This window comes from Pituophis catenifer, unplaced genomic scaffold (assembly GCF_029215685.1).
Source record: "Pituophis catenifer annectens isolate HBS135680 unplaced genomic scaffold, rPitCat1.0.hap2 SCAF_8, whole genome shotgun sequence".
Classification (NCBI taxonomy): Eukaryota; Metazoa; Chordata; class Lepidosauria; order Squamata; family Colubridae; genus Pituophis; species Pituophis catenifer.
In genome coordinates this window covers 61,244,877-61,265,009 of record NW_027256888.1, presented here as the reverse complement: position 1 = coordinate 61,265,009, position 20,133 = coordinate 61,244,877, and the positions used below count along the sequence as shown (strand labels likewise).

The following is a 20,133-nucleotide window of genomic DNA, read 5'->3' as shown; positions in this document are numbered from 1 at the left end:
TAATATATATAAGTATAAGCATGAATTGAATACATCAAATGAATACAATTAAAGAGAACATTAGGACAGGGACGGTAGGCACCCTGGTGCTCTTACTCACGTCCCTTACAGATCTCTTAGGAATGGGATGAGGCAGAGATGGGTTTCAGCAGGTTCTGAGAGAACCGGTAGCGGAAATTTTGAGTAGTTCGGAGAACCGGTAGTAAATATTCTGACTGGCCCTGCCCCCATCTGTTCTCTGCCTCCCAAGTCCCAGCTGATAGGAAATGGGGATTTTGCAGTAACCTTCCCCTGGAGTGGGGAGGAAATGGGGATTTTGCAGTAACCTTCCCCTGGAGTGGGGTGGGAATGGAGATTTTACAGTATCCTTCCCCTGCCATGCCTACCAAGCCACACCCACAGAACCGGTAGTAAAAAATTTTGAAACCCACCACTGAGGTGAAGTCAACAGCAGACAGTCTTAGGTTAAGGTTTTTGGGGTTTGGGGATGAGACCAGAGAGTCTGGTAGTGCATTCCAGGCATTGACCACTCTTGTTGCTGAAGGCATATTTTCTGGAATCGAGACTCGAGCGGTTCACTTTTAAGTTTGTATCTATTGTGTGCTTGTGTAGTGTAGTTGAAGCTGAAGTTGTCATTGACAGGTAGGACATTGTAGCAGATGATTTTATGAGCTATGCTTAGGTTTATATTTATATGTAGCTTTATGTTTAGGTTATATTTGGCAGGGAAAGGTTGGAAACACTGCACCTTCTTGTTGGGTACAGGAGCTGCGGTCTCTTTCGCCACAGTGACCTAGAGTTTGTGTGGAGCCCAAAAGAAGCCAGCCTCGGCTCTCTCGAGTTTCATTGTGGTGCCCCAATCACACAAGAGCTTGCAGAGCAAGCATGCGGAAAAACTGGCATCTCCCCTCCCGCCATCAAAACACTTTGGCTTGAAAGGCATTTCCCACATACAATGCAAAATTTTATAGGTTGAGAAAGGAAGGGGAAAAAAAACTCTCTTGGCTCCGTTTAATCAGGAGTGATATGGTGGCTGATCCGTGTGTTTAGATTTGGATAGTGTACTACACCATCAACTTTGCTAATGAACCACACGCTGTTGAGTTAACATTGTACTCTAGGTCACTGAAGATGAAGCCAATAGAAAAAGGTCAACTCTTCTGGCTAAAAGGCAGGATGGAAAGTCTTCCTGCCTTGTGGAGAAAACACTATAGTCCTTTACACTGCTTTTTAAGAAAAACATAAAAATCAAATAAATGAAAGCAATACCATCCTCATCAATTTTGTCAGAGCATACAGCAATAAGACAGTGGCAGGATAAAGAAGGAAGAGGAATACAGCATGTAATTATGGATAGTGCCCAGTTCTGTGGCACTGAACTTCTGTGAAGTGACTTCTGACCATCACATATTGACCACACAGTAGGTTGATGCACTCCCAACAAGCCATGGCCAAAGAAAAGAACTATGTCAGAACTTAAATCAGAACCTGATCAGCTAACACCAAGGGCCAAGCCAAGACAGATATCCTTCTGTTGAACTGCTCATGAAAATAGGCAAAATAGGCATCAAAATTATGACAAATCAAGGCTTGAACTATCTTGCTTTGCATGTAATGAGTCTATCTCATATATTAGTTTCATTTTTTAAGTTGCATTAATGAAAAAAACATAATAGGCTATAAAAGAAAAACTAGCCAGCCCGAGTCATTAATCTGGATCAGGATTTTATCCATACACAACAATTCTATCCAGAACAATTCTGTATCTTCATGAACAGCAAAAAGAGCTGTGTAGACTTGGACAAAAGCCTAAAATCTAAAATCCAGATATATACTTAAACAATGTACTTCAAATTTGATTTCTCTTCTCTTGAACTTGGATAAATCAAATGAATGCTTGCATCAGAAAGGTTGCACACAACAATAATCCAACTCTGTAGTACTACATATTATTGCAATACGTGCTAAACTTTGAAGAATATTGTAGTTGTGGACTTGGGAAATGCATTCAGCTCAGGATTTAAACCTAGAAATTAGGACTTTGGAGACAATCTGGTAAATAGGTGATAGTATCTATCAGATCTTGGCTGATTTTAAAAAACTAAATCAAATCATACCTACTGGTAGCTATTACTTGGACTAGGGAACATTAGGAAATTTCAGGGTTAGACAATTTTTTAAAAATTCTGGAAGCAAGCAGTGGCCAACTGTACTGTATTGTTTCAAAGAAACTCGTGAGTGGTCAAAACTGACTGAAAAGAAATGTCCCCTTTGGATTTTTGTAGATCAGTGGGGGAATGTGAAGCAGCTGGCATCCTTTTGCTGTTTCAAAAATGTTTATAGAAAGAGCTAAGTATACGTTCATTCTCTTTTACGCACGCACTGCATTCTTGCAAGTGCAGTTTTACAGTAATTCAGAAATCATCTTTTAGTAGCTTTGCTTTTTTAGTACTCCTTTCCCAAGAGTTGGTTGATTTTGGTTTTTTTGCAAATAAAATGTTCCATTAATGTTTTTGAGGTAATTTGGCCGCTCTTCTCTCTGCTGCTCAGCATCTAATGTGTTTCTTTCCTTTGTTGTTTATTTTGATAATCAGATCACCTTCTGTCTATATATATACAGTACATTCAGTACTTGTAGATGGGTAAACATACAAGTCCTTTTTCATAGAAGCCTAAAAAATACGCATTACTTCTCCTGGGTACTGTAGACCTTGCTTGTTCAAGTTTTGTCCTCTGCAAATTTTCAACAGATACTTAAAGCATATCACTTGATTGATTCATATGCTGGAGCAGTAGCCTCAAGCAATTAATCCAGCAATGAATAAACTGCTCAAATTGAAAACCTTCCTACATCTTAAGAAAGTAAGGTTCATTGCAGTGGTGGGATTCAATTTTTTTTACTACCGGTTCTGTGGGCGTGGCTTGGTGTGTGTGGCTTGGCTTGATGGGCGTGGCAGGGGAAGGATACTGTAAAATCTCCATTCCCTCCCGATCAGCTGGGACTCGGGAAGCAGATAATAGATGGGGGCGGGGCCAGTCAGAGGTGGTATTTACCAGTTCTCCGAACTACTCAAAATTTCTGCTACCGGTTCTCCAGAGCTGGTCAGAACCTGCTGAATACCACCTCTGGTTCATTGTAGAAAGAGAAGTCTCTTTCTGTATATTTCTATGCTTTATTGGGCTGCCCTGGAACCCTTAATGATTGTTAGATTTTTTTTAATGATTGTATCCGATTTTGCAAATGGAGTCACCGGACTAGAATTACTTAGAAAAATTAAATGCATCACACCAAAAGGTTATTTTTAATAATATGTATTGAAGCAGTTCCTTTCAAAGAACAAGTAACCTTTGGTTTATTCAACAAACACTGGAAGCGCTATAATGCTTTTGGCACAGTTGTCAGTGGAGATACAGATAAAGATTAGTATAGGGCCATAGAACAATTGCAACTGATAGGCTTCTAATAGCGTTGCTTAGGAACATATTACCAATATTTTCTACGTGGAGTTTAGCTCCTGTTTCTGCACTTAGGGAGGGGGGAAAAATCCTGTTTTGAACATTTATATAAGCATCATCAGTGGGGCTGAAATTAATGGGAAGACAATATATTCTTGCTCATGGATTTATAGTCTCACTCTGAAATATGACTATTTTGTGGAAGCCAGTAAACACATTGTTCAGTGTACTGCATCTTATCTTCCATTCCTAATAATTTGTTTAGCTGGTTAATGGTTATTTTATTACTCTTCCCCAAAGACAAACATCTGTTATTTGTGATGTTTTAAGTCCGTTCTCTCTACCAGTTGATGCTCATTTGTACCTATTCAAGGGTTCACTGTCTGTGCAAAATGGAAATATAATCTTCAATAAAGTTTTATACATACCAGCATGTGCATAAAATAGTAAAATGATAATTTCCTATTTTCCTATCATAATGGGCTTATTTTTAGCCCAACTCTTTGGGGTCGTATCTGTGTCTAGTAAGAATAAGTCAAAATCTGGAACAATATTTCTAAAGTGGGAAAGGAATGGAGACCACTCTCTTGTTTAGATACAGTGGAGACTTTTGAGATGCAAAATAGGGTTAGTTTTGCTGTTGGGTTTACCTGTTAACTGTTCTTTTTTATAGTAGATAGATGGTAGATCAAAATGGCTGGGTAAATAGAACTGTAAGATAAAGGTAAAGGTTCCCCTCGCACATATGTGCTAGTCGTTCCAACTCTAGGGGGCAGTGCTCATCTCCGTTTCAAAGCTGAAGAGCCAGCGCTGTCTCAAGATGTCTCCATGGTCATGTGGCCGGCATGACTAAACGCCAAAGGCACACAGAACGCAGTTACCTTCCCACTTTTCTACTTGCATTTTTTACGTGCTTTCAAACTGCTAGGTTGGCAGAAGCTGGGATAACTAACGGGAGCTCACAAAGTTTATTTATTTATTTATTTATTTAGAATATTTGTGGAGTGTCTTTTTAAAAGTGAAGTATTATATAAAGTTTGTGTGTGTGTATTGCCTCCAAGTTAGTTTTTGACTCCTAGCAACTCCCTGGACTAATCCTTGCAGGTTTCTTGGCAAGGTTTTTCAGAAGTGGTTTGCTATTGCCTTTTTCCTAGGGCTGAAAGGGAGTGACTGGCCATTGGCACCTAAGGCAGGACTAAAACTTGCAGTCTGCCATTTCTAGCCTGGTTCCTATACCACTCTACCAAATTGACTCTTGCATGTAAGAAATTAGAATCCACTTTGTTTACCTATTTAAAAAACAACAACTAAATGGTACAAATTTGAAAAGCTGGATTTTAAAATCAAATTTAAAATAATTCTGACACATTTTCTGAAAGTAGTAACAGAAAGGATGAATCATGACTACAGAAGAAAATATGTTTCACTCTTTGAGAAAAACACAGGATGTTGTCCTCAGCTTCTTAATGAGAAAAGTGCTCCCTCATTTACGCAAGCTTCAAGCAATCTGATCTAAATCAGCATTTCAAAGCCTTTTTTTTTTCCTGACTGAAGTTACTTCTGTCTGTTACTTCTGAAGATACTGCTGTCCCTACCAGAGAGGGACAGATAAAATAATAGTAGTCATCATCATCATCATCTGGAAGGGGTCAGCTCATTGAGTTAATCTGCCCATGTTGTTTTTCCTGATCACACCATGTTACTGATTCACTATTTGCAGAATGATCTGCCGAACAGTCAGGCATGTTGGGTCAGATTAAAATCATGGTGATACAGATTCAAAATCTGGTCCCCTACAACAGAGGTGTCAAACTCAAGGCCTGGGGACCGGATCCAGCCCATGGGGTGCTTAGATCTGACCTGTGGGGCTGCCCTGGGAACAGCGAAAGACTGGCCCGTGGTGCCTCTGCCCATGGAAATGGAGCTCGGGAGGGCTGCATGCAGCCCTCCGGAGCTCCATTTTCGATGGCAGAAGGTTGCAGGAGGCCGTCGCAGTAAAAAATGGAGCTCGGGAGCCCACTTTCGCTGGCAGAGCGCTTGGGCCACCACAGACACCCCCTCACCTCACAAATGCCCTTGAGCTGGTCATGCCCACCCCAGTCCCCAAGGTGAAACACAACCCTGATGCAGCCCTCAATGAAATCAAGTTTGACACCCCTGCCCTACAAAGATCAAGAGGGTGATTGAGGTTTTGTGAGGATCAGATGGGAGAAGGCACTTCATACTTCTTTCTCTGGAGAAAAACTGGCTTCCAGGTCTTTAAACCCACACCTGGGGTTTCAGGACTGCCCTCCTTTGAGGTAACTTGGATAGTGCCACAAAATGTGTGTGTGGGGGGGGGGGTTGTGTGTGCTTTGATTTCCTGCCAAGACAGAGAGGGAGGGGGAGGGAGAGAGAAAGTTCTGCCTCCCGATTGGCAAATTCATTTTTTGAATGTTTTACATATTGGGGGTTGGGGAAGATTTATTGCTCAACCCCACCCATCCACCCCACCCCCAACACCAAAATCCCTTAATCCTCAAAGAATTAACTTCTTTCTTTTAATAAGAAAGTATTAAAGTAGGACAATCGAAGAGCTCTCAGCTTGATCTGCATGACAGAACCCTTCAAGAGAAATAAGCTTCAGAGACCTCCATACATTTTACCTACAGGGGAAAATAAATAGGGCCTTAGGTGGATTTTCTGGCCAGCAGCCTTTAAAGCATGCCTTGTCTGTTTTTTGCATGAATAATTAAAAATAAAACCAAGTAGATATTCTGCAACTTGTAAAAAAAAAAAAAAACCCCAGAGGAAAGTAAATGAAAAGGAGAAATGCAAATAGATGAACACCGACTTCTAAAAAGAAGTTAATAAGGGAGATCTGGTCCCTGCTGCTATGCTATACATATACCTGCTGCCGCAAACCTCTCAGGTAACAGGTGTCTGGTTCCCCAGTCAGTGTACTAAAAGATGACTTCATAGGGGTGGAGCCCAGTTACACTGTAAAGGTGGCACTCAGGTGAGCCAGGTAAGAAGTGAACTTATGCGGGTCTCTTCAGTACGTCAGCTGTTCCTTGAAGGAAGCCGATCCTGTTGCCCACGCAACAAGCACACGCACCCCTCCCTGCTAAGATCCGTGTATTATTATTTTCCCAACCACTGGGAAAAGAAACACCCGCTTGGAAATGGAAACCAAAGATCCTACTGGAAAAGAAAGTGCGGGGGTCAAGAAAAAGAACCTGACTTTCCTCAAGCAGAGATTGTACATGCTGGAGAGGAGGAAGACGGACACGGTGGTGGAGAGCAGTGTTGCAGGAGACCACAACAGCAGCTCTGCAACCTTGAGGAGGAGCCAGTCAGACAGGAGTGAATACAACCTGAAATTGCAAGGTAAAAATTGGGCAGGGGAGGGAGGGAGGAGAAAGGAAAAAAATCAAGCTGCTTTTCTTAATATTTGGTCCAACCATCTCAAAGCAATGTGCAATGATGGCAGGAGTAATCCATATACTTGGAAACAATGATCAGGAAGAAGAGGAGGATGTTCTACCTGGAAGATTCTTAAGGCAACTAATACTTTTTTATTATTGTTTCAGAAAGAGTAATAAGATAGAAACACCGTGAAAGGTACTTAGTTTATCTCATTACACTGAAGGGAAGATTTTAATTAAAGGCCACATTAACTTTGTTTACAATTATACAATGCTTTAAAGCCACATTTTAGACAGGTGCGAAGTACCCTATTTTCAGTGTGGAAAATGCATTCTGCGAAAAGGACAGACTTTATGGGACACGTGAAGTGAAATAATAGGAAGTAAGCGGGGGAAGGTTTGTCTTGGAAAGAGAAAAAAAGTTTTGCTTCATTATGTTCGTGTTTGGATCTGAAACAAGCGAAGTGAGAGTATTGATTTTTCCAGGCTTCTGTCCCTGAGGCCATAAATGAAGAAAACACTAATTTGTTATTCTCAGAACAAGGCAAGTCCAACTCTAACCTCTATACATTTAAAATAACTGCATGCAGGTGTGGGTGTATGTATAGACACATATACAGATATATAGGTAAGTCCTCAATTTGCAACTACAGTCGGGACCAGAATATTCATTGATAAATGACACTGTCATTGGGTTTCATCTGAATTTTTGCCATAAGGGAATCACATTGTTGTTAACCGACTTTGGCTTCCTCCATTGACTTTGCTTGTTGGAAAGTCCTTGGGAAGGTCATAAATGGTGATCACATAATTCTGAGACACTGCAACCATTAAACACGTGCCACTTGCCAAACACTCAAATCATGATCACATGACCATGGAAATGCCACAACAGTCATAAACCAGAGGTGGTATTCTGCAGGTTCTGGAGAACCGATAGCGAAATTTTGAATAGTTTGGAGAACCGGTAAATACCACCTCTGACTGGCCCCACCCCCATCTATTCTCTGCCTCCCAAGTCCCAGTTGATCAGGAAGAAATGGGGATTTTGCACTAACCTTACCCTGGACTGGGGAGGGAGTAGAGATATTCCAGTATCCTTCTCCTGGAGTGGGGTGGGAATGGAGTTTTCACAGTAACCTTCTCTTGGAATGGGGTGGGAATGGAGATTTTACAGTATCCTTCCCCTAGAGTGGGGAGGGAATGGAGATTTTGCAGTAACCTTCCCCTGGAGTGGGGAGGAAATGGAGATTTTACAGTATCCTTCCCCAGGAGTGGGGAGAGAATGGAGATTTTACAGTATCCTTCCCCTGGAGTAGGGAGGGAATGGAGATTTTGCAGTAACCTTCCCCTGGAGTGGGGAGGAAATGGAGATTTTACAGTATCCTTCCCCAGGAGTGGGGAGGAAATGGAGATTTTACAGTATCCTTCCCCTGGAGTAGGGAGGGAATGGAGATTTTACAGTATCTTCTCCTGGAGTGGGGTGGGAATGGAGATTTTACAGTATCCTTCCCCTGGAGTGGGGAGGGAATGGAGAATTTACAGTATCCTTTCCCTGGAGTGGGGTGGGAATGGAGATATTAAAATATCCTTCCCCTGCCACGCCCACCAAGCCACGCTCACAGAACCAGTAGTAAAAAAAATTGAATCCCGCCACTGTCATAAAGCCATCGTAAGTTTTTCAATGCTATTGCATCTTTGAATCATTAAACAAATGGTCATAAGTTGCAAACTCTCTGTAAAGGGGGGGGGCTTCTACTCCAAAAAAGGACCTTTCCTAATTCTGTATGAGAAAGTTAGGCTAGATAATGATCATTTTGGATTGCTGCCAAAGTGGCTTAAATAATACCGCATCACATCCACTCTGCTGGTGGAATGTAGGTTATAATGCTGAACAGGTTTGTAGCCTTGCCCTAAAGCAACCTCACAGGAGCATTTTAGTCCCAGGAACAGTGGAATTCAGTGACAAACAGTAGCCTGTGATGTAAAACTCATCCTTTTCATTTGCAAGAACCTTCCTATAGGATACAGGCTGTATTTCCCTATATGCAAAGGGATTGTATGGGATTGACAGAGCAATTAATCAGGAAGAATTTCCCTGTGAGAAAGCATTGCTAGATGCTTCGTTTGTTAAGGCTACCTTCTGGTTAGCTACAAAAGGAAACTGATATTGGAAAATACTTTTTCTGCCCATTTCCATTTCCCAGCTTTAGTCAATATACAGGATCATTTTATAGGATCTACGTTAAATTCCATTAGTGAGAGAAAGGCAAGAAAAAACAGGAAAATAATTTACATTATTCTTTTTTTTATAAACACTTTATTAAACTTTTATTACATTAAAAACATAAAAAATTAAAAAACAGCTAATTGTGGTGTTTTTCTTGTGACAATAATTCATGCATTATTTACAAAAATTAAACTGCGCGTATTTACATTCTTATTTTATCTATTACTTGTACTTAATAACTATCTATCTTCAATCTATCTCCGTTCTATCCAGTTATACCACTGTTCCCACACATTGTAAAATATCGATGTCTCTTTATCTTTTAAACTCAGTGTTAATTTGTCCATTTCTGCACAATTCATGATCTTTTGTATGACCACTTTCTCTGCAGATGTACATGGCTGTTTCCAACATTGAGCGTAGGCATTCCTGGCAGCAGTTAATAAATTTACATTATTCTTATAGCTATATCTCAAAAGCACAGAACTTCCCCAAACTTCTGCAAACAATACTTTGGGTAATCACTGGATGGTCCCAAAAGAACTGGCCTTCAGTTATTCTAGCTTTAAGCCTTTTATGTACGTATATAATGAGAGCAGAATAGAGATGGAAAATAGGATTGCTATGTCCTTATAAGGACATCCGCCGGGGATTGGCTAATCCACCGGCGGGAAATTCAAACCTCTGTCTCTGGGCGGTGCAACTTGCCGAAGCGCTTAAAAGGAGAGCTCCGGCAGCTCAGCCGCCAGTCTATTCCTGTAATCAATAAAGTACTGAATGGACCACGCTGGTCGCATCTTCTTTTCCCTGCGCCTGATCTAATACTGGCGACAAAGGATTCAAGAACCAGAGCGAAGAACCTCGAGACACCAGCAACCGAACAAAGAGCTGAAGTCACTGAAGCCGAGGCTACCAGCAGCATGGCAGCACCTGAGACCGCAATGCTCGCCATCGCCCCTTTCCGACCGAGGAAGGGGAAATGGAAGTCATATATGATCAGGTTCCGGCAATTTCTGAGAGGCAACAACTTCAGAGACCTGGACAATGACCGCAGAAGAGCCCTGTTCCTGGCCCACTGCAGCTCCGAGGTCCTGGAAAAGGCAATTCCTCCTCCATTCTGCACATGTAACTGGAGGGATGGAAAAGGAGACCATTTTGTTGAACCCTCTATATGGGCATTTGCAACAAGCCATAATCTATTTTATTTGCTTTGATTTTAGAGTGATGTATGACCCCAGCCACTATAGTTGATGGATTATGGCTTAGTAGTATATGTGAATAAGGCCAAGAGGGTTAGAACAACATGTAAACTTAATTCTTATCAGTATAATTAGTTATTAAAAATATTTTGAGTCCCTGAAGAGAAATCACAGAATTTGTTCAGATTCTAGTGAGGCCTCTGGATGAAAACCTTGCCTTGAGCTATATTACCTGTTTATCTGATTTAGACTCAGTTCTCCTCACTGCTCTTGCTATCAGCCCCTCCTGTGGTTTCCTCAGAGTAGGAAATCTCTTGTGGCTGGCTTTCACAACCAAGTAACCTCTGGATAATGTTAGTTGGTTGGACTTATTCACCTGGCTTATATAGCACAATATATATAAATAATTCTAACCAGGTTTGACAACATTCTCAGCTTCATAGTACGGGTAGTACAGCCACAATTGAGCCCAAAATTTCTGTTGCTAAGTGAGACAATTGTTAAGTGAGTTTGCCTCATTTTTTTTTGCCACAGTTGTTAAGTGAATCACTGCAGTTGTTAAGTTAGTAACACAATTACTAACAATTCTGACTTTGCTTGTTAGAAGATTGCATATGGTGATCCCATGAGCAATTTAAACAGGAACTGAATCTATTAGAATTAACATAATGGATTACAGTTTACCTCCTTAAGCCAATGTTTGCAGAAGGCAGGACTTTTTTGTTATTTGTGGCCTAAATGGATGTATAGTGATCCTTTTTATATTAGTTGCCATTCATTATATCTAACTCTCCTATAAATTATTTACCATATATTTTTTATTTATTGCTTAATGCACCAACCCTGTAGGAATATAAACCCTCTGGAATGACTGGATGTTTTTTTGGTCTGGATAGATCAAGTTACAAATAGGAGTATAACAGGACATAATTATCACAGTGGAAAAACAATGCTTATGTAAATATCTGTTGACCTTTATAACTTCCTTTTTCATGTTAAACGCTCTATTCAGATGTCATTCTCTTGGCGCTCTAGGCAATCATAGTTAATTAAATTGGTTAGTATTTTTGAAAGCCTAAAAACTCTCCCTATTTTTTTTATCAGGTAGCAAATACTTATATTGTATAACTAAACTCCCCGTGAAAACTGATCCTTAAATATCCTATTAATCAAATAGATATACTGTAGTAGAGCTTAATAATTGTATAAAATGAGATGTTAAGAATAAAAAAAACCCAATGAGCATCACTTGAAGTTTGATTTTGAAGAATGTAGCATCTATTTATACATCTTCCACTCAGTCATCAATCTAAACTTGATGCAACGGTGGGAACTGATATATTTATCATTTTAATTATGTATTCTTTAAAATGCTGTACAATGAAGGCAACTTACCTTACTTTTTAACTTGTAATGTATAGTAAATGCACACCTATGAACCAACCTTAAAGCCTTAAGGGAACGGTCAGATAAACAATTTTATTTATTTGCTTAAATTGATTAGCTACCTCACTCCAATGGATTTGGGGTGGTATAGTGTTTATGTGACTTGATTGATTAAATACATATAATGAATTACTCCTCTAATAGTGTCCTTCTTTAATCATGTAGCCGGGGGTTATAGTGATTAAGATGTTGGTATAGGATAAAGAAACCAGGTTGAAATGTACCTTCAGTCCAAAAAATTCACTGGATGATTTCAGCCAATCAGTCTCTTTTAGCCAAACCTACCTCAAGAGGAATGCTATGGTGAGGATAAAATACAGGGGAAATCCTTGAGATGGTGTCTCCTAAAGGTAACTTTGATAGAATAGAATAGAATAGAATAGAATAGAATAGAATAGAATAGAATAGAATAGAATAGAATAGAATAGAATAGAATAGAATAGAATTCTTTATTTGCCAAGTGTGATTGGACACACAAGGAATTTGTCTTGGTGCATACGCTCTCGGAGTACATAAAAGAAAAGATACATTTGTCAAGAATCATAAGATACAACACTTAATGATAGTCATAGGGAAACAGTCAATATAAATCTTAAGAATACCAGCAACAAGGTTACAGTCATACAATCATAAGTGGGAGGAGATGAGTGATAGGAACGACAAGAAGATTATTAGTAATGCAGATTTAGTAACTAGTTTGACAGTGTTGAGGGAATTATTTGTTTAGCAGAGTGATGGCGTTCGGGAAAAAACTGTTCTTGTGTCTTATAATTCAAATGAGTGCATGAATGAAGATTGCAACCCAGTCGTAATTTTTGGAAAGGTATTGTAAACTTTAGATAGTTGTAGATTGTGTAGCTCTGTCTTAATCTGCCTCCCAGCAACTGTGTTTTATATTGTTTGATATTTCTGAATCATTTTCAATCATCCTTTCTCAAACCAAGTGAATTGACTAATGTGCGGATAGAATTGGCCAGGAGAAATTATGTTTGCTTTGTCCATTTTTGCTGGAAACTGCAGGATGCTTCAGAAGATACCTAAGCCTTTAGTGATACTTATGAGCTCCAAGACTGCAGTAAAAAAAAAGTCAAGAGGGCAACTAGTGCAAGCAAACTTCTGCCGGGTTTTTTTATGTGAAGGTGGAACTTTGTACTATCACAGCTGCAATCTTGACATTTTTGAACATAGTCTGAAGATACCCCTGCAAGACTGTAAACATAGTCCTCTATTAGGAGATGGACCATTCTTGTCTGCAACATACTGAATAGCTTCTAGAGTAGATTAGATGAGCCAAGGAGCCAGTATCAAAAAATATTTCTGCCTTTCATAACTATGTTGAGATACTGTTAAGAAATGAATATTGGCTTAACGTTTATTCCATTAGTAGCATTTGAATGCTGCAGAGCCTAACTGAAATGGCTGTTCTTGGATTAGATGGTTTTTTTAACTACCTTCTATCCATCTTATAGTTATTTGAAGGTTATAAATGGTTATTGATGGCAAATACAGTAGAGAAGATTTGCACTTAACAGTATAGAGATCCCGATATATTTTCAGTTAATGAATCACAGTTTTACCCTATTACTATAGGAATAAATCATTTTATATTTTACTTGGAAGATTTAGAATATTAATATTTTTCAGTTACTATGCTTTGGAGAATTATCCTCTGAAGATGCTACAGGAATCACACTTGGGAAGGAATTATATTACAGAATTAATTCAGAGATTGTTTTATGTAGTAACTTTAGAATTCACAACCAAAGTAGGACAGACATTACTCACCTGAGCCAGTGATGGGTTGCCCCCTGTTCGCACCAGTTCTATAGAACCGGTAGTAAAACCAGCGGGAGGCTCCGCCCACCAACCCCGATGCCATCAAAACGCTTCTGCGCGAACGAAGCGAGCATGCACGGCCCCGCTGCAAACCGGTAGTAAAGGTAAGTAGAACCCACCCCTGACCTGAGCCCATCAGAAGCATTCACAATAAGGATATTATTTTATCTTTGATAATTTTTTTAATTGAATTTTTTTCAATATTCCAGAAAACATTAATTCAATCATTAAAAGAATCTAAAGTCAAGGAATGGAGATCAAATATTTCCTGTAAAAGTTAGGTGCCTTTTTCATAGCTACTTGCAATATATGGTTCAACAAAAAACTGGAGTTTTGGATTACTTAAATAGGTGTCGGTGGATAGACTTGATAATAGTTGAGCAGTGTCAAATTCTCTAGTGGTTTGTGCAAGGTTATAGTGACTATAATGTTTCTTCGCCTGAAATACATGGGAAATCTGATACTGAGGGGAAGCTTTCTCAGATGGCATAAATTTCAGCATTTGCTTCTGAAGGGAGTCAGATAACAGGTTATAACAGATCAACAGTTATATTAATGAGGTTAAAACTAGCAAGGTTTCCCTATTCTGTTCAAAGAGAACCTACCTATTTGCATTAGCCATTATTACTGTTTGTGAAGTGAAACACCCTCCGTAAGATGTTTCACCCATTGTGTTAACTCATGATATGGTTTGCTTCCTTCATTAATGCTGCTTTTATTATCATCATTATGAATTAGAATTATATGTAAACCAAGCCACTGTGTTAATCATATCATGATTAAATCAGTCATGGCCGAATCCTTGAGTCAATCAGGAAGGGAAAGACATTTATGAATAGCAGTTGAGAAGGTGGAGAATTTGCATATATTCCTACAATTCAGACACACAGTTCATTTGCGTAAACATTTTAAAGCATACTGTGCTTTAAACAGTGGTGGTGAACCTTTTACTCACCGAGTGCCAAACAGGTACGTGCTTTGCGTGCGTGCATGCAGCTCCTCCCCCATGCGTTGTGTGTGAGACCACACCATCTGCACATGTGTGCGGCTTTAACGTGGCTCCCCCATGCACTACGTGTGCATTTGCGTGGCTCCCCCTGTGCGCTGTGCGCACAATTGCACCATCTGTGCATGCGCATGGTTTTTGCATGCGCAATGCACATGCACAAATGATGTCTATGCATGTGCATGCTGCACGCAAGTACTCTCGCATGCATGCGCAAATGCACGTGCATGTGCAGGAGAGCTCCGAAGAGCAGCTGGGTCCCCTGAATTGTTGGGGCGCGTGCATAGCTGCAGGTGAGTTGGGCAACAGCTCATGTGCCCGGAGAGATGGCTCTGTGTGCCACCTCGGGCATGCGTGCCATAGGTTCGCCATTACGGGTATAGGATATTCTGCAAATGAATTCTATTTAGTTATGATTTCCAATTGTATTCATTCCCTGTATTTCTGCTAGTCCAGAATTTTGAGTTCTTTCAGCTTTGGAAAGGAAACTCATAACTTAGTGCACAGTGCACATTTTTTTCATGATGACGATCTCAGATTCAATTTCTGGTACTTCCATAAGATCTTCTGTAGTTCAGAGTCTGCCCAATCTGAATGATCAGAGAGAGAGATTGCCTGGTAAGAGAGAGAAAGATGGAGTCCTTTGGTCTTTTCTTCCTTTAGAACAGCTTACCCTTCCCCCTTCCCCCTCTCAAAGGTATCTCCTATTCTTGTGCCTCTCTACAAGCTGGTAAAAACTGATAACAGTTGTTTGAACGTGTAATAACGTGTAATAATAATAATAGATAATACAATTTTGGATTTACATTCTTTTGGTTATTTATTATGCATTTGTCTGCACAATGTGTCACAACACATCTTTGTATATTTCTCAGAGGCTTTTTATAACTGAGGCAGTGTAAAAATGGTAGAAGTAAGAAAATAAATATTTAAGATTGGAAAACTTCTATATGACACCCTGGATTGTTGTTGGTAGTCAACTGCGTTCCCATGTCACATTAAACTAATGATGTAGTTAGTTTGCTTTTGGATTAGCAAATTGGTTGAACCAAATCAAGGCAGGTTGGTAAATCATAGTTGATAGATATTCTTATTTATGACATTAATCATTTGTGGCTAATTCAATAAATAATACCAGAATGTATTAGGATGTATAATTCCAACCACTATAGTATTAGTGAGAAGGACCAATAGACTTAGCTTGCTAAGGACTATATTCTAGGAGAAATTAATATGGAATTTAACTGTTCATGTTACCAGTGAAATACATTTTATATAGTTCAAAGCATCAAATCATTAATGTTAACCTGCAAACACAAGTCACAAAAACTGATTTTCCTGTAAACTATCTGTCTTTCAAAAAATAATAATAAATAAATTGGAAAAAAAATGGCTAGACAAATATAGCTATCTCTCTATATATTTTCAAATATTAAATTATCAAAGGAGTCTAGTGGGTTTTTTTAAAAAAAGATCTTTGGGTGCTTTAAAAGGGGCTTGTTTATTTGGACTGGAAGTATATTCCTCTGCAATTTACTAATTCCTCTTTTTAAAAGAGTAGAAAATCCACACCCTTAGCATTTCTCCTCTGTAGAAGCCTTCCCTCAGGGCCTTTCTGAGCTCTTGTCCTCCCTCAGACAAATCTCTCAAGCAGATTCCCACAGATATGTTGCAGAACCTGGAGTTTCCCACCTGGCAACCCACTTGCCCTCCCTTGCCCTTTTCTTTGTCCTCTCCTTGCTCAGATAGACCTCTCTTCCTTTGAACCTGTTAAGAAAAATGTAGGGAATGACTTTATTATTAAAATCTAGCCTGATTCCTGACACAAAGCTTTCTTTATGTTTCCCTGAGGCTTCTTATTTGTAATGTCTTTCCTCCAGGGAGAGCTTGACAGGCAGGTAACCTGGCACCTCCAAGGACAAGCAAGCTGAGCTCCTGTTGTATTTCACAATAGAAGGTGGCCACAGCTAATCTCACCTTCTTCTAGTGTTCTCTGCTGAAAACACAAAGGAGAGAAAGGTGGTTTCCTGCTTTGCGTCTTTAATAGGCTCTCAGAGACATTTGTCCAAATTTCATGCTTTAACATTTTCAGAAATTTCCCTGGTATTCCCAATCTTATCTGAAGATAGAAGGTGTAGAAATCACACCTTCTACTCAGTGGTGAAATCCGAACTGGTTTGCTATCGGTTCGCTGGCTGCGCATGCGCACCACGTGCCAAACGCATGCTGCATGCACATGTGCACCAAAAGGAGGCTTGGAAAGATAAGTAGAAGTGAGGAGGGAATCAGCTGTGGTGCGCGATTTAGCAGGAATTCCTACTTTCTAGCAAAGCTAAACCCCGCTGCACAGCTGATCGTCGGAAATACTGATTCGGAAATACCGCCTGCACGTTGATCATACCACATGCACGATTTTCGGAAATACCGGTTCAGAAATACTGCATGCACACAAAAAGGAGGCTTGGGAAGGTAAGTAGAAGCGAGGGGGGGATCAGCTGTGGTGCGCGATTTAGCAGGATTTAGCAAAGCTAAACCCCACTGCACAGCTGATTGTCGGATATACCGGTTTGGAAATACTGCATGCACATCAATCGTACCACATGCACAATCGTCGGAAATACCAGTTCGGAAATACCACATGCACACAAAAAGGAGGCTTGGGAAGGTAAGTAGAAGCGAGGGGGGATCAGCTGTGGTGTGTGATTTAGCAGGATTTCCTACTTTCTAGCAAAGCTAAACCCTGCTGCACAGCTGATCGTCGGAAATACCGGTTCCATTGGTAGCTTTTTTTAACTACCGGTTCACCCAAATTGGTAGCTTTTATTGCTACCGGTTTGCCTGAACTGGAGTGAACTGGTAGCATTTCACCCCTGCTTCTACTCCCAACATAACAATATTTGTATCTGTACAGATAGGACGTGAAATCCTATATGTGTTACAGAAGATGTTTCTCTTTTGTAGATTTGTCTGTGTGTGTGTGAAAGAGAGAGATACAGGTACTCCACAACTTATGATTGTGAGTGAGCCGAGAATTACAGTTGTAAGTCATGTTGGTCATTATGTGGGTCAACATGTGACTGTGCCCAATTTTACAATCCTTTTTGTAGCAGTTAAACAAATGCCGTAGTCATTAAATGAATGTTGTAATCATTAAACAAACAGCCCACTCCTTAAATGAACCCATCATACCAAAGTAAACACCAATATCCGGCAAAAAAGTCACAAATTACAGTCACATGACTGTGGGGCACTGCAAACAGTCATAAATGTGGGCAGGGTGCCAAGGGCCCATGTGATCATGTGACTGCAGGATTGGGGGTGTTGGGACTTTGAAATTGGGTCAGAGTTTCGAAGTTTCTTGGGAAATAGCTCTTGGGAGGTCCATTGTCATTTCAAATGGTTGCTGAGCATCAACATTCATCCAAACTTCTTCTAAGTCATAATTAAAATATTTAATCTTTAAAACTGGATAAGATAATACAATTACACATTTTATTACACTGCAAAATGAGTCCAATTTACTTTCAAAGTGCCACAATTTTCACTCCCCTTGTCCTAAGAAACATTTGAGGCTGACTGCCATTTGTTCTCAGCCTACAAACGTAAGTCCCACAGAATTCCTTCAAGGTCACCGTTGGTGGGCAAAATCCAGTCTTGGCTCCACCTTCAATTTTTCTTTATTGGCAGATTTGTAAAATATTGCTGCCGTTACTACAGGTGGATGGGACTCAACAATGGGAAGTCCCAGTCAACAATGGCTATTCAGCCCAAACTTTCTCAAGATGCTGACAGAGACTGGAAGAGATCACGAAAAGCAGAAATTCTGACTTCCCGATGTACCACCTCATAAAATCTGCTTTTTTTGCTGTACTGCAGGTGATTGGGAAGTAAATAGACTCAATGGTCCAACAGTGACAATGGCATCTGATCATAGAAGCATCCCACTAGTGCCAAAGTCTTTTACAGAAGTGAGCTGAGATTTAATTACCAGGGCCGTGGTAACTGAGATGATTATCTCTTTAGTTTTTTGGCATTTTAGAAATGGCGCTGTTGCTTTTAATTGTATGAATGCTTCCTGTGGTTTTATTACATTGATTTATTTAACACTGCATTTTTAAACACAATTTTCTTCTTATTGGAAAACTGAAGCTGCTGATCAGCTTTAAAATTTAATAAATTAATGTATACTTCACTCAGATGATTGTTTTTAGGTGGCTTATATGACAGCCAACCAGCACTCTTCTGTATTATAGTGTGGCCAGCATTAAGCATGAAAGCCAACTGGGTGACTTTGGGCCAGTTACTCACTCTCTCAATCCAACTCACATCATAGGGAGCTGGTTGTAGAGAAAATAGGAGGAGAAAGAAGCATTAGGTATGTTCTCTGCCTTGAATCATTTCTTAAAAACAATAAATGTGGGATAAAAAAAATAAAATTAAAAGAAAATAAAGTACTGAAACAGATGGGACTGATTTACAGGGATGTCTGACAGAGAATATAGGCAGAGCTTTAATTGCACCTTCTTCGTTGCAATATTGGTTTTTTTAAAGCAAATCTTGTGGACATCCCTGTTGACTTACTTTCAAATGTTTATGTATTTATATGTATGTATTTATGCAATACAAAATAAGGCCTTCTCTTTGACAATAGGTGTTTCTCATTTACACTACTTGTGCTTTATAAAGTAACATAAAGAAAATACTTTTCTGTACTGAAAAATATAATTCAGATTGGAGGGGAAACAATAAGTGGGATGGAAGGAGGAAAGAAAGAAAGAAAGAGAGAGAGAAACAGCAATATTGAGGATATTAATTCAGGTAGATAAACCTGAGTGTTCATATCACTTAATGAAGACTAAAGTGTTAAATCCAAGTAAGTGTATAAAAATAATATTGAATATCCTGAGTATTGTTTCAAAGTATTAGAGCAGAAAGATCAGTATAACATAAGCTCAGGAAAGAAACAGGAAACTAAGATTAGCTTTCATTTCATAAGACTGTTGCCATAAATGTGTCCAGGTTGTCCTCATTTAGCAATTGCAATTGGAACTGATCACTTGGTTGTTAAGTGAAGCAGGCATTAAGTGAAACAGCAACTGTCCTTGTGATCTTTCTTCATCTTTCCTTTGCAGATCTGTGGGAGTTGTAAATGTGATGATTGATCATAAAGTTACTTTTTCATCATTGTTACATCTGCAAAGTATCACTAAATGAGGCAGTCACTAAATGAGGACTACCTGTACTTAGCTTTGAATTCAGAAACATCAGTTTTGTTCATATGACAGTTCCTATTAAATATATATAGCCAAATCATGTTTTCATTAACCATGTTTTATGGAACAACACCCAAGTAGTTAGGATCTCACAATGTGCTATGCCATAATTCACAGTCAGCAAGTTGTAGTAGCTAGCTTCACCTGATGAATCTAATCAAAGAAAATCAGAGTATGGCTTAGTTCTACACTACGTATAAACTAAACCAATAAACATGTTTGCATACAATGTAAATCCAAGCTGGGCATGAAGTAAGCCACTAGATCATGTTCATGACCA

General features: G+C 39.5%; 1 protein-coding gene across 1 annotated transcript in view; it reads left to right on the top strand.

Moving 5' to 3' along the window:
* Positions 1 to 6,620: 6,620 nt before the first annotated feature.
* ARHGEF38 (Rho guanine nucleotide exchange factor 38) overlaps positions 6,621 to 20,133 on the top strand; it is a 49,113-nt gene continuing 35,600 nt past the window's right edge. Inside the window, exon 1 of the mRNA XM_070948880.1 lies at positions 6,621 to 6,825. Coding sequence (XP_070804981.1) covers positions 6,621 to 6,825 — 205 coding nt within the window. The remainder of the gene's footprint in view (positions 6,826 to 20,133) is intronic.